At 40.8% G+C, this 11027-nt stretch overlaps 1 protein-coding gene across 1 annotated transcript; it reads right to left on the bottom strand.

The window, feature by feature from the left end:
- Nucleotides 1-22: 22 nt before the first annotated feature.
- On the bottom strand, nt 23-10925 carry LOC110978988 (uncharacterized). Its single transcript, XM_022234415.2, has 17 exons — nt 10786-10925; nt 9366-9561; nt 9028-9161; nt 8592-8725; nt 8114-8456; nt 7241-7380; nt 6853-6975; nt 6054-6467; nt 5075-5164; nt 4322-4558; nt 3766-3887; nt 3204-3309; nt 2643-2872; nt 2276-2392; nt 1916-2064; nt 1349-1535; nt 23-1043 (listed from the first exon to the last, which is right to left on the bottom strand). The coding sequence occupies exons 2-17, from the start codon at nt 9513-9515 to the stop codon at nt 951-953; spliced, it is 2769 nt and encodes a 922-aa protein (XP_022090107.2). The 5' UTR covers nt 9516-9561; nt 10786-10925; the 3' UTR covers nt 23-950.
- Nucleotides 10926-11027: the final 102 nt, after the last annotated feature.

The following is an 11027-nucleotide window of genomic DNA, read 5'->3' as shown; positions in this document are numbered from 1 at the left end:
AGAGACCTGCACGACAGACACATTATTTACAAAATGTTTATTTGTGACAAATTCAACAGTACCCAACTCAGTAGACTTGAACTCAAGAAAGTTACTTAAAAATAAGCCAGATGCAATATTATGAATGTTTAGAGGCCATCTTTGAGTTACATGTAATACGTAGAGAGCCATGGTGATCTTACTCCCTTGGTCAGTGCTTTATTAAACTATTGTCACTGAAATGACAATTTTGAGTCAGAAAACTTGCCTGAAAGTCACTGTGGTTGTGAACTGGCCCTATATTAATATTTAGCATGACACAACATCATTACAACTTTCCAAAACTGAAAAAGCGGAAATCGGCATAACTAGCAGTAGGTCACACACAAATGGAATTTTTTTGAAGATGACGGTCCAAATTTCTTCACCTGCACCAAATCATTACCCAACTCCCAACATGCTGATGTTTTCAACCCCTTAAAAAGAATCAGGTCTCAGGGCAGGGGGAGTTTGGGGGCGTGACAACCTCCCCCCCCCACGTGATACACCAATGGTCATACATATGTATAAAATTGAATATTCCTTCAGGCAGTGTTTGATGTTGTAAAGTCTTTTAGTGACAGAAGTTAACAAACGTTAGAGAAGCAACAAAACACCAACTTGCTCACTCAAAATTTATAGCAGATTAGGTTGAAAGTCAAGATTGTTTAGGCACATTATGCCATTGAGCCATCTTCGTGAGTGTTTTACAATACATGAAAGAAGTCACTCTACGTCCCTCCATGAGGAATAAAAGGATTTCTCTCTCTTGTGGTCACTTCGGATGAGGCGTACTCTTTATTAACTATCCCATGCCTCAAAGTTTGTGGCTGTAAACTTGACAATACAATTTCCCACTGTTTACGTTAATTTTGAAACTGGAGCTTCGAGCACAGACTTGTAAAAAATAAGCTTCTACCATCATGTAGAATTTAAAAGCGAAGATTAAATCCTGTGGTTTTGGCTGATGTTCCCTGGGATGCTAACGTCAGTCGGAAACCTTCCTCTGTTGCTCCTTCCTCTTCCTGTGAGACAGAGGAAAAAAAAAAAGAGAGGCACAAACAAAATGAATTATGGGCTCGAGATATTCCACATGGTCATTTGAAACATCCTATTTGTTTGACTATTGCCATTTGGGCATATAAAAAGGAAATTCTTCCTAAATTTCAAAACCTGCTAAATATTTTACTATGAAGTCTTGCTTAAAATAAGATCTCCTTCATTTTGTGGGGAAGACAAGAAATTCCTTGGGAGGGCTGGTTACCCTTGGTTTACCTAATGATCTCTTACAACAATCAGATTTCAGCAAACTACACAAATGCAAATATACCAGTCTAGCATACTGAAGACCGCCCTCTGGAGGCTTGGGGCTGCGTTTGGCATTGCGTGGCATCTCGCTCTTTGCTGGCCAAGTTGGGAACAAGGACTCGTCGATAGGCTGGGGAGATTCCCGGAAGTAACCATGGCCCAAAGCGCCCTCTGCTGTAATCCGACGCTCAGGGTTGTAAGTCAAGAATCTATGAAAGAGAAATAGGCACTTCTGGGTGAGAGGCTGAAATTTTATGAAAGTAAATAAGTCTAAAATAATCCCCAGTTACAAGGATGGTAAATAATAGTGACAAGGGCATGAAACAAAAAGTTTCATTGCACTGGTCTTTTTTAAATTGGATCATCATTACAATCAATCCAATTTCTACATTACAATCAATCCAATTTCTACATTACAATCAATCCAATTTCTTTAAACTAAAGGAACCCAGAGGGCTATGGCTCGTTCTTTCTCTTTATTTTCCTGTGATAGAATGGGACTTGATCTGCCACAAATAGGTATAAGTTCACAAAACAGGCGTCCAACTTTTAACAAAACGCTAACGTATAAGAGTAATGATTGAGTTACCTGTTCATGAGATCAAAGCCAGATTCCGTCATGATTGTGCCAATGCGGTTACGAAGATTGTTATAGGGATGTTCTGCAAACGTCATCTTCTTGACAGCGGGAAGTTCGTTATAGCCGGGCCAGATCTTCTCACTGGGGGTCCCCAAATCCTAAATAAGTCAGCAAAGCAACCCATGTTTATACGAGAGGAGCCAAAACCTTGAAGAGGGTGGAAGAATTCTAATCGTTAGAAACACATCAGGTGACTGACATAAGGAGTACTTTCAAGGCCATTCTTGTTCAAAAGAAAATAAAAGGTAGAAATGACAGTTTGAAATTACAAAATGAAATCAGACCAAACACATTGATTTGACAGACTACCTTGAAGATTCGGTTGAGCTGATCGACCTCCGATCGTCCAGGAAATAGAGGTTTCATCATGATAAACTCAGCAAAGATGCAACCAACTGACCAGAGATCGATGGGGCATGAATACTCCTGAAAATGAAGACCAGCGAAGGGGTAAGTCAAATGATTTTCAATTAACTCTACAGGTTTGGGAAAGTGATGACTTGAAACTTTCATCCCCACTTTTACTTTATTACTTTCTGTATAGCCTTTTTAGTCCCATAACAATTAATCTGTGTGTCCTGTAGTTAAGCTTAGAATCTGTACCAATACTAACTGCAACAGGTGTATCATGATTCAACACTGAACTGTACTCCCTAGCTTGATAACAGTTCATTACCTTTATGCCAAGTAGCAACTCGGGGGCTCTGTACCAGAGTGTAACCACAATAGGTGTGTAATTCTTCAGTGGCGATCCATACTCCCTAGCCAGACCAAAATCACCAATCTTTAGCTGTCCTCTGTGGCTTAGTAGTAGGTTGGAAGTTTTAAGGTCGCGATGGAGGATCCAGTTGTCATGGAGATGGTGAACGCCACGAAGGAGTTGTTGCATCAGGCATTTGGTTTCTCCTGAAATGATTCCAAGAGTGGAATCCACCACAATAAGTGGGCACTTTAAGAACCTGATTTGCAAGTTGGTCCAAGTAACCTGAAGTGTGATTGTAATTTCATGGAATTTATTGTAAAATGTAAACTTTGCTGCAAGGTTTACTTCATGAGTTCCACTCCACTTAACTTGGAATAGTGCCTCCCTGTGTAGAAAAATAAATTCAAATGGTACTCTAGGAATTTGGATTTCAAGTATCTGCGCCACGTTATGTTCTGGGAGTGTAAAGAGCTTCACCAGAAATGTGAAATGGTAAAACCTCAAATGAAAACTTAGAATTAGCCATCAATTTACCAATTGTGAACGGTTGTTTCATTGTCTCCATCAAACTCTTCAGATCATGTTCCACATAGTCCATTACAATGTAGATCTTATCCATGTTGCTGCCGACAACAATTTCCTTAAAAGTGGCAAAGGAGACAGAGGAAACTTGGTACCAATTAATTTCACAGAGACTCCAATATCGCTGAATTGCTGCTTTCAGGTGCCTGCCTTGAAAGGAAACTCAATTCAAGACCAACATGAACAATCAGCAAAGCATTAATGTATAATTACAAGATATTTGTGATTTTCACATCTTAACACATCTTCTGCAAAGTCTGGGCCTTGTCAGCAACTTGTGTGACCCTACGATGTAATTTTTGTACGCTTGATCATCCGGTGCAAACCTCATCCAGGTCTCAAGACATCGTAAAGAAAGATAAAGGCAGCTTAATCTTATCTCATCATCGCTTAAAATAGTTCTGGCTCTCCAATTTCCCCCGTACACTATGCAAGACTGACAGTGTAGCAAGACCCCTCTACAGAAGCAACCTCCTTAAACATCCCACTCCTCTCAAACTGAATTGACACTCACTCTGACGGTGACTATGTTTGGATGTTGTGCTTTCAGGAGAGTGTTGACTTCTCTTAGGGATGTGATTGGAAATCCTTCCTTTTCTTTCTCCATCTTCAGTCTCTTGAGGGCAACTACTTCCTCTGCAAGAATAAACAAATGCATCAACTGCTGTACTTCTCAGCCAGTTCAACTCGATGAATTCGCCCAGTGAATATTAACTATTGATAGAACAGAACAAGAAAAATTCTTTCTTTAACCAGTTATTTCTGGTACCCATAAAAGCATGATACATTAGTATGTCAACCGCAGAAATCAAAAAAAGAGTATGGACTGTGGATGTGAACTCCATTGGACAAGGTTTTATCTTAATATGACGAAACTAAGACTGTAGTTAAACTGAACAGATGGCTATTAACTGGAAGGTATTAATGGACAGGTGGTTTGGGATTCTCAGGCAAGACAAGTCCCACAAACTTACCACACAGTAAAAAAAAATTAAAACAACAGCATGAACAACTACATTCTCTATCCAGTGATCATTTCCAAACTTTGCAAGAATCAACTGGTCATCTACCTGTTCTCTTCTCTTTGGCCCGGTACACAACCCCGTAAGTCCCCTCCTCAATCTTATTCAAGCAGACAAATTCCTCGACACTGCGGCATCCTGAGACAGCTGGATAATAAGCAGGTAGCTTTTCCTTCAACTCAACAGGAGATTGTGGAGGAGAGTCAGGCAAGTAATCAATGTGTTCAGTGTGACCCTCATCACCACTTGGGGAGGATGTAACGTCAAACTTGGACTTCTGGACATCTGCGTCAGAAAAATACGTCCTTAAAGTCAACAGTAATATTCATATTCCTTTTACTTCTCTATGGAGTGGTTTACGGGGAGATTGTGAATAATTAAGTCAGAATATTGCAAACAAATGTTTTGGAATTGCATACTAAGAAAAACTGAAAAGATTATAACATTTTCAATCTGCTGCGAGCAGAAGCACTCCCTCGTTGGTTAAAAAGAGCCATATTGGTCTGGAATGCTCATTTTGCTAGTGGTGATGCCACTGTAATGCGTCCGTTTCCTCGTCATTTGTGAACCAGCGAAGTTCACTTCCAACCAAAGGAGCCTCCGTTGCCAAGAAAATTGCACCCTCTCTTGGTCCAGCTCACGGTTCACAACCAAAACAACGGTGAAACTGAACCAACATCTGAAGCATTGAAAAAGGAGCATTTCAAGATACATTGGCACCCTGTGGACAGGTCAGTCAGAATTCTAATCCGTGAAAGATAAGACAATCATACGAGTGTAACAACAGAGATGACAACTTACGATGTTTCTCTTCAGTCTTGATTTTCTGAGCATCTTTCTTGGTCTCCTTTTCATGTTCGCTGTGTTCACTCTCACTGCTGCTGGCATTTTCTGAAGTTGAAGACAAAAAAAACAACAAACAAATTGGTAAACGAATTTGGGATCCAACACAGGACATTTCTCTGCCCCTGTTACAACCAACCTGTGTAATTTAACCACGGATATATCACTGAAATTGACTTCAAACTATTTTATTTGTTTGCCAGGTAATTTTCATTACTTAATCACTCTTGGAAAGTGAAGAGTGTGTTCTAACCTTAGAAATCATGTGCCAGATGTGACAAGGACAGGAAGAAAATTGGACCCAAATTTACAGAATGACCCAAGAAGCAGTAAAAGAAGTGCAGCTGAACTAATGTGAAGTTTTGTTGTGGATTCCTACAGTTTTAAATTAATGAAGAAAGAACACCGTACACAAATGTGACCCACTCTGTAAAAATGAGTCTTAAGTCCCCAGAGCCACTTTTTGAGTTTTTATTTGTATTGGAAAGAGCAAATCGAGTTTTTTTTAATGTAACACTCAGTTTGGCGCCCTGATGAATGTGGATACTCCATGGTGAAAAATGCTGTGGCTTCCTATTGATTTACACTGTGGCTCTGGCGACTTAAGGCTCATTTTCACAGAGTGGGTCACAAATGAGTCTTCATCACTGAAAAGGAAAGATGCTGGACAGACACTGCCAAGCAGACACAGTTTCACTGTACAGCCATTGGAGCAACGTCAAACTCGACAAGTTCAAATTCCATCAAGGCTGTGGCTTTGAGTACAGGTGCCTGTGTAACTTCCAGCCAAAGCCATGTCAAAATCAACTGCCAGTGCCTTGGAGCAACACACATGTCTATGGCAACTGGATGCAGCCACTAGCCTCTGGCTACCATGGTTTAGATATCACACCAAGCCCCAGCCATAACATTTAAACATAGCCTTTATTTGTTGTACCTGACTCAGAGCCTGACTCAGACTCAGACTCAGACTCCTCAGATTCAGACGACTCTTCTTCCTCGTCGCTCGTCTGAGCTGTCTCCCCTTCCTCTTTCCCGTCTTCTTCGTCATCGTCGTCTTCATCGCTATTCTCCTCCCCTTCCTCTGAGCTAGACTCCTCCTCTGAATCCGAGTCTTCCTTGGAGGAGTTGGCATCGGATCCTCGCTCACTCTCCTCCCCTGATTCCTTGCCTGACTGGTCTCCAGACTCCCCATCCTCGCTGTCACTGGACGAGGAGTCCTGCTCCTCACTGCTACTGCTGCTAGCATCATCTGTTACCATCTTGGTTGTAGTGCTGGAAGGTTCTTGACTCTGAGGTTTTTGTTCATTCTCCTTATCTTTGTTGTCAGATTTCTCCAGGAGTTTGGTTGCTGTAATAAATATAAATTGATCCAGATAAAATCTTTGATGAATTTGGACAATGTCTGTAATAGATGTATCATTGAGGTTACTTAGTTTATCTATGACTTCTGAACCATGCCTTGATACTGTGTAATTTGATTCTCTAGAAAAAAAAAACTCCCTCCTTATTCTTGTGATTTGTATCTTCTTGGGATGCTTCTCAAGTTTCCAACCTTTTATCAAACTGTACAACTTCTATTATAAATAAGTTTGTTTACCTCAAACAAATTTGACTTTTCATAAATATCATGTTTCAACATCTTTGGGTCAGTCTGCTGGTGGTGTGTATCTGAGGTATCTTTTTTCCTTGTGAGCTATCTTCTGTGTCTCTGTGTGTCAGACTGTCTGTCTTACCCTCTTGTTCTCTGTGTGGACTGCGATCTCTCTCCACTGCCTCCTTCCTCTCTCCTCTGTCTTGCTCGCCTCCTTCTCTCCTTCTATCCTGCCTCTCACGATCTCGACTGTCATATCTTGATTCTGGAAAGCAAAACAGTTTAGCAGACATCTTGCTAGAGAATCCAGGAAACCAATATCAAAAGAGTACCAATAGTTTCTGAAGTATGAAATTTATGTAGATCAGAGCAAGGCAATTCAATCTTATTAATGAAATACAAACTAGAAACTTCAACCACCAATTTGGTCTGGTGATGTACAACATTCCAACCCAAACGAAACCATTCAAGGACTTATTCAATCAAGCTAGATCAACGCAATCCACCCACCCACACCAACAAAGACTTACCCTCTTTTCGTTTCCAATATTCATCTTCCTTCCTCCCTCTATCCCTGTCTCTACCGCCTCTCTCTCCTTCCCAAGTTGATCTGTCTGCCCTCTTTACCAGATCCCTCTGCCTGTCTCTTTCGAGTCGTTCAAGTCTTTCTCTGAGGTCAAAGGTCAGGTCAGATTGTCATTAAAATGTGCATCATTTGTGGTTCTTCAAAATCCTATAAAATCTTGCTATGGATGTCAATGGATGGCTAAGGGTCAGGGTTGACTACCATAGATGTTACAAGAACAGACAAAATTATAAACAAGGGTAACCTTCAGATTTAATTGTTTTTCTTAACCCCTTCGCGCCGGGAGACGGTAAGAGCCACCGTAAAAATTGAGATCCTCAGCCCGCTTTTCAGCTATTATTCTCGGCCCACGCTCGAGCAAACACGGTGAAAGAAGGCAGACCCTGGCTCTTGTATATATGGTGATTGGCCTTTGTGTGTAGCCCAGAAATGAAAAGACTGAATTTGCATCATAATCACCAGCTTCACAATAGTCCCCACTTTGAAAAGAGGCAACGGGAATGTGGAAGCGTGAGCAGAGCCGTATGCCACCGAACAAGGAGTCTTTTCACTGTGTAAATCAAAGCATGCAGAGCACGCAGGGCCACAAACCGAGAATTTGCGGTTTGGCAGGTGGCCTTCATGTCCAAGCGAGGATGGAATTCTCGGAGTCGGCTTTCTGAAAAAAATTCCCATCGTCAACGGGTTAACACAGTTTCGCTTTGCATGCATGAATTATCCTAATGAACAACAATCACAACTAATACATATAGCTCAATAAGAATATTTTAAGAAGCAGGGAGAAAGGTGGACAAACAAATGGACCAACAGGACATACCTCTCTCGTCTTGACTGTTCCCGTTCAAACCGGTACCGGTCTGAATCACCATGTCTATCCTGATCCCCAACTCGACTTGCTTCACTGTATCGTCCTCCATCACTGTGTCTGTTTGATTCACTGTGTCTCCCAGCATCAACGTATCTCCCAGACTCCCCAATGATCTCTACATGACGAGAGTCTTGATGCCTAGACCCATCTCCTTGGTATCGATGTGACTCGCCGTGGCGTCGATCTCTTGGTCCTGACACAGCTGATGACCTTTGGTCATCTCTTCTTCGATCTTTAGACTGGTGGCCACGGTCACGGCTCCTAGATTTGTCCTTAGAGTAAGAACGTTTACCTGCAAATGCAAGAATAACATCACAATGACTTAAATGATTCCATCTCACAAAATATAAAAAATGAACACTTCAAAAATGTTAGAGCTAGGGTTAAAGATTTTGCCCTACAAATTCAGACTTTTTGCTTTACATACGCCTTTTGTGTCGTTTGTCATCTTTGTCCCGTGACTTGGAGTGCTTCTTTTTGTCTTCCTTGCTGTGAGAATCTTTGCCCTTTAATTTTCCAAGCTGTGGGGGTTGAATCTGCAGATGATCATCTTCCTCCATCCTGAAAAAAGATCAACCAGTGAATAAATAAAACAAAACAACTCAAAATGAAACACTCTTATTACAATTAACCTACCCCATTATTTAGACTTGCAAGGTCATTATTCACAGGCGTGCAACTTGGACTTTGACAAAATACAAGGAAATTCCAATCTTTACAAGACTTTGTAGAGTGTTTTTCAATTTTCAATGGCATGACTGAGAAATGAGGAAATGACCTGATCTGAGAAAAAATTGCTTGTCTGTATTCATCAGTATTGTGACATTTTGACTTGAGAACCACTTTTAAACAACGGCCAATACCTGTCATCTCCTGATGAAGTATGTCTAGTTCGTTGAGGTGAATGACTGGAACTCATCTCTTGAGTCAAATCTACTGCCTCCAGATGCTTCAACTTCACTGACTTGGGATCTTTCTTCTTGTCGTCTTTCTCTTTCTACAAAAAATGCATGAAGAGACTCCTTAGAAATGATACTACTGTTTCTTCCTTTTGTAGAAATTAACTCTTGGACTGTTTTAAATATTTAAAATTGCCCCTTGTTCACAGCTGATGAAACTACGACAATGTTCAAAGGCATTTGACTTTTAAGTGCTTTATTCTAGCTTCAGGAAAAACTCAGTATTGTTCTAAATTCTGCACCTGTTTTCTTTCTTCTCGTTCTTTTCGCTGTCGTTTCTCTTCAAGAATTTCCTCCAATGACTTCACATGCCAGGAATCTTTCTCATCGTCTTTCCTCTTCTTCTTTTGCTGAAGGTTGTCGTCTCTGCTCTTACGGTCTGAGCTCGACATTCTATTCTCTCAGAAAATCCTCCTTCAATTCGGCTTGTTCAATGTGCTGTGTACACATTATGAAGGAAAATAAACCATAACATTGACGAATGTACTTCATTTAATATGGTTATGTTTTATACTTGCAACTTTGTACATCCTTTTCAATTTCAGAGACCTGATCTACTGCATCTCTCTATGAGTACATGTATGATCTATAAATAACCTATATCACGATGCTTTTATTTACCCCTAGCTATAGGGCAGTGCGGACATCTGGGAGTTTCACAAAATTGCAGGTAGCAACCACACTGCAATGGCACTACACTCACACGTACATTCTTCAGCTTGACATACACATGCGTGCATTTGGCAAATCACGACACCCTACAGAATTGGTTGAAGAGGTACATGTATGTAATGCGCACGCATGTACCACTGGTCCACAAACGTTGTACCACCACCGTAATGGCTTCTACATTGTATTTCTGGTTGGGACACCTACATGTACATGTAGTCTGCCATGTGTCTGTAGTTGAACTTCTATGTCAGTATGTTTCAGCGGTTCATTACCTTCAGCACCCTGTTCTTATTATAAGGGAACAAATCCTACTTTTTTGAAGTAACTTATCTAAACAAGTTGTTGGTGATGTCCTCTTACATATCAGAACAGAAAGAAAAGAACAGGGCTTTTGGTTTTGAGAGAAATGTTTGGGTAAAACGGCAACGTACATGACCACCCTGAAGGTAGCTGTGAACGACAAGTAAGCGAATGTAGTCTGGTGCCTTAACCTGAATGGAGATTTGTTTTGATGAATCCAAAAAGCCTGAGTCGGGTAACCCATGGAGGAAGGACACAAACCAGATGAAAACAAAATGGCGTGATTCGACTGAGTGAGTGGTTGTCTTTTGCCAAACTCGGGTTAAAAATTTTAAGTTTTCTTGCTTAAATATCGTTAAAATTTACCTTAACTACAGCTATCAAGATTGAGTAGTAGTTCCTTAAGGCTGGTCAAAATGTTAGTTAGTTTGAGAAAGTGGACTTTGTTTCCTTATTAAAGGAACAGGGTGCTAACGCCATGAATCCCATGTTTCATGTGCAAACTATATGAACAATGCAATCAACCATCAAGGTCACAGTTTTCACTGAGTTAAGCATGTGAACACGGTGAACAGTTTCTCAGGCAGGCAGGCCCAGCATCAGTCATGTCAGTGTATCATCAGAACACCGATAAAATGAAATAGACCAACTAAGGGGAACGTCCTCTAAAAAAAAGTGGAAACAACGAACCTCTTCGCGTGCAAATCGTGCAGAAGCCATCGATCAACTGCAGCAACGACGACGCCCTCAACGTTTTCTTAACGTTAAATTCCAGGAATAGTTGCTGTTTTATGATTGCACTCTAGGTGAAATTTTTGCGACCTGAAAAAAATGTGTGTGAACACTACATTCTCTGCCAGGTAGGCCTGCCTGTATGTTTACGCTTTTATTTCTTTCAGTACTTTTCCTTTGATGAATTTTGTTATAAAACA

This window comes from Acanthaster planci, linkage group LG16, assembly GCF_054643075.1.
Source record: "Acanthaster planci isolate LZ-2023a linkage group LG16, COTS_SCS, whole genome shotgun sequence".
Lineage (NCBI taxonomy): Eukaryota > Metazoa > Echinodermata > Asteroidea > Valvatida > Acanthasteridae > Acanthaster > Acanthaster planci.
Note: the sequence above shows the minus strand (reverse complement) of the source record. Positions and strands in the feature narration are given on the sequence as shown.

What these genes read in the sequence shown, in the direction of transcription:
- LOC110978988 (XM_022234415.2), bottom strand. Translation starts at nt 9,515, where the DNA reads ATGTCGAGCTCAGACCGTAAGAGCAGAGACGACAACCTTCAGCAAAAG. An exon ending in AACGAGAAGAAAGAAAACAG is followed by an intron (nt 9,162 to 9,365) that starts GTGCAGAATTTA and finishes CATTTTTTGTAG; the next exon opens with AAAGAGAAAGACGACAAGAA. An exon ending in ATATTGGAAACGAAAAGAGG is followed by an intron (nt 6,976 to 7,240) that starts GTAAGTCTTTGT and finishes TTTGCTTTCCAG; the next exon opens with AATCAAGATATGACAGTCGA.